The sequence below is a fragment of the Octopus bimaculoides genome, chromosome 19 (genome assembly GCF_001194135.2).
Source record: "Octopus bimaculoides isolate UCB-OBI-ISO-001 chromosome 19, ASM119413v2, whole genome shotgun sequence".
NCBI lineage: Eukaryota > Metazoa > Mollusca > Cephalopoda > Octopoda > Octopodidae > Octopus > Octopus bimaculoides.
The window spans coordinates 5,204,994-5,206,044 of NC_068999.1; the positions used below are offsets into that span (position 1 = coordinate 5,204,994).

Below are 1,051 nucleotides of genomic sequence, written 5' to 3' on the forward strand. Positions count from 1 at the left end.
CAAACACACACGTAGCCACTTGGTTCACCAGTCCTCAGTCAAATCGTCCAACCCATGCTAGCATGGAAAGCAGACATTAAACGATGATGATGATATACACGAAGGGCTTCTTTCAGTTTCCGTCTGCCAAATCCACTCACAAGGCTTTGGTCGGCCCAAGGCTACAGTAGACGACAGTAGGTGCCACTCAGTGGGACTGAACCCAGAACCATGTGGTTGGTAAGTAAGCTACTCCTGTGCCTTAATAATTCTATTATAGACACAAGGCCTAAAATTTTATGAGGAAACAGGCTTGTTGATTACATCACCGTCAGTACGCAACTGGTACTTATTTTTACACCTCTGAATGGGTGAACAGCAATGTCGACCTCAGTGGAATTCAAACTTAAGGGTTTTGTCCTGTGTACGAATGATTCTACCTTCCCTCTCACCACCTCAGTAATAGTAACAACAACAACAATAAGGAGAAGAAGAACAAAGAAAGGAAATGATGAAAAAAAAAATAGTAATAATGATAAAGGTGGAAGTTGAAGGCAGGGAAAGTTCAGGTGGGGTGCTTGTCTTTGAAACCAATCACATTTTGTCTCTACCTGCACCCATCTAGAATCATTAGAAGTCACACCTTTTGCTGGTGGCTCACCTCTTCATTTGCTCACCTGGACATCTGCTGCTCACCTGGTCTACTGCTGTCATGGTCGCTCAAATTGTATGTATTGGATATTTTATACAAACACAACACGTACATAAACATACATGCATGAAATCATACGTATATACACTCTCACACACACACACACACATAAACACACTCATCATGGGGCTGGAACATCTTTTATTTGTCTCAAAATATTGTCAAGTTTCTCTTTTAACTATACATGGGTATGTGTGCATGAATATATAAATACATATATATGTGTGTGTGTATATATAAATATTATATACTATATATTTATATAAATATTATATATATATATATATACACACACACACAATATATTATATATATATATATTATATATATATATATATATATATATACACAATATATTAT

At 36.6% G+C, this 1,051-nt stretch overlaps 1 protein-coding gene across 6 annotated transcripts in view; it reads left to right on the top strand.

Moving 5' to 3' along the window:
* LOC106869429 (rho GTPase-activating protein 45) overlaps window positions 1–1,051 on the top strand; it is a 125,030-nt gene that overhangs the window by 69,304 nt on the left and 54,675 nt on the right. The window contains exon 1 of one of the 6 annotated variants that reach the window (XM_014915165.2): window positions 609–706. The exons of the other annotated variants lie outside the window; for them this stretch is intronic. Within the exon in view, the coding sequence (XP_014770651.1) occupies window positions 692–706 (15 nt within the window). The 5' untranslated portion in view covers window positions 609–691. Of the gene's footprint in view, window positions 1–608; window positions 707–1,051 lie in introns of those variants that run through there. 6 annotated transcript variants of the gene reach the window in all.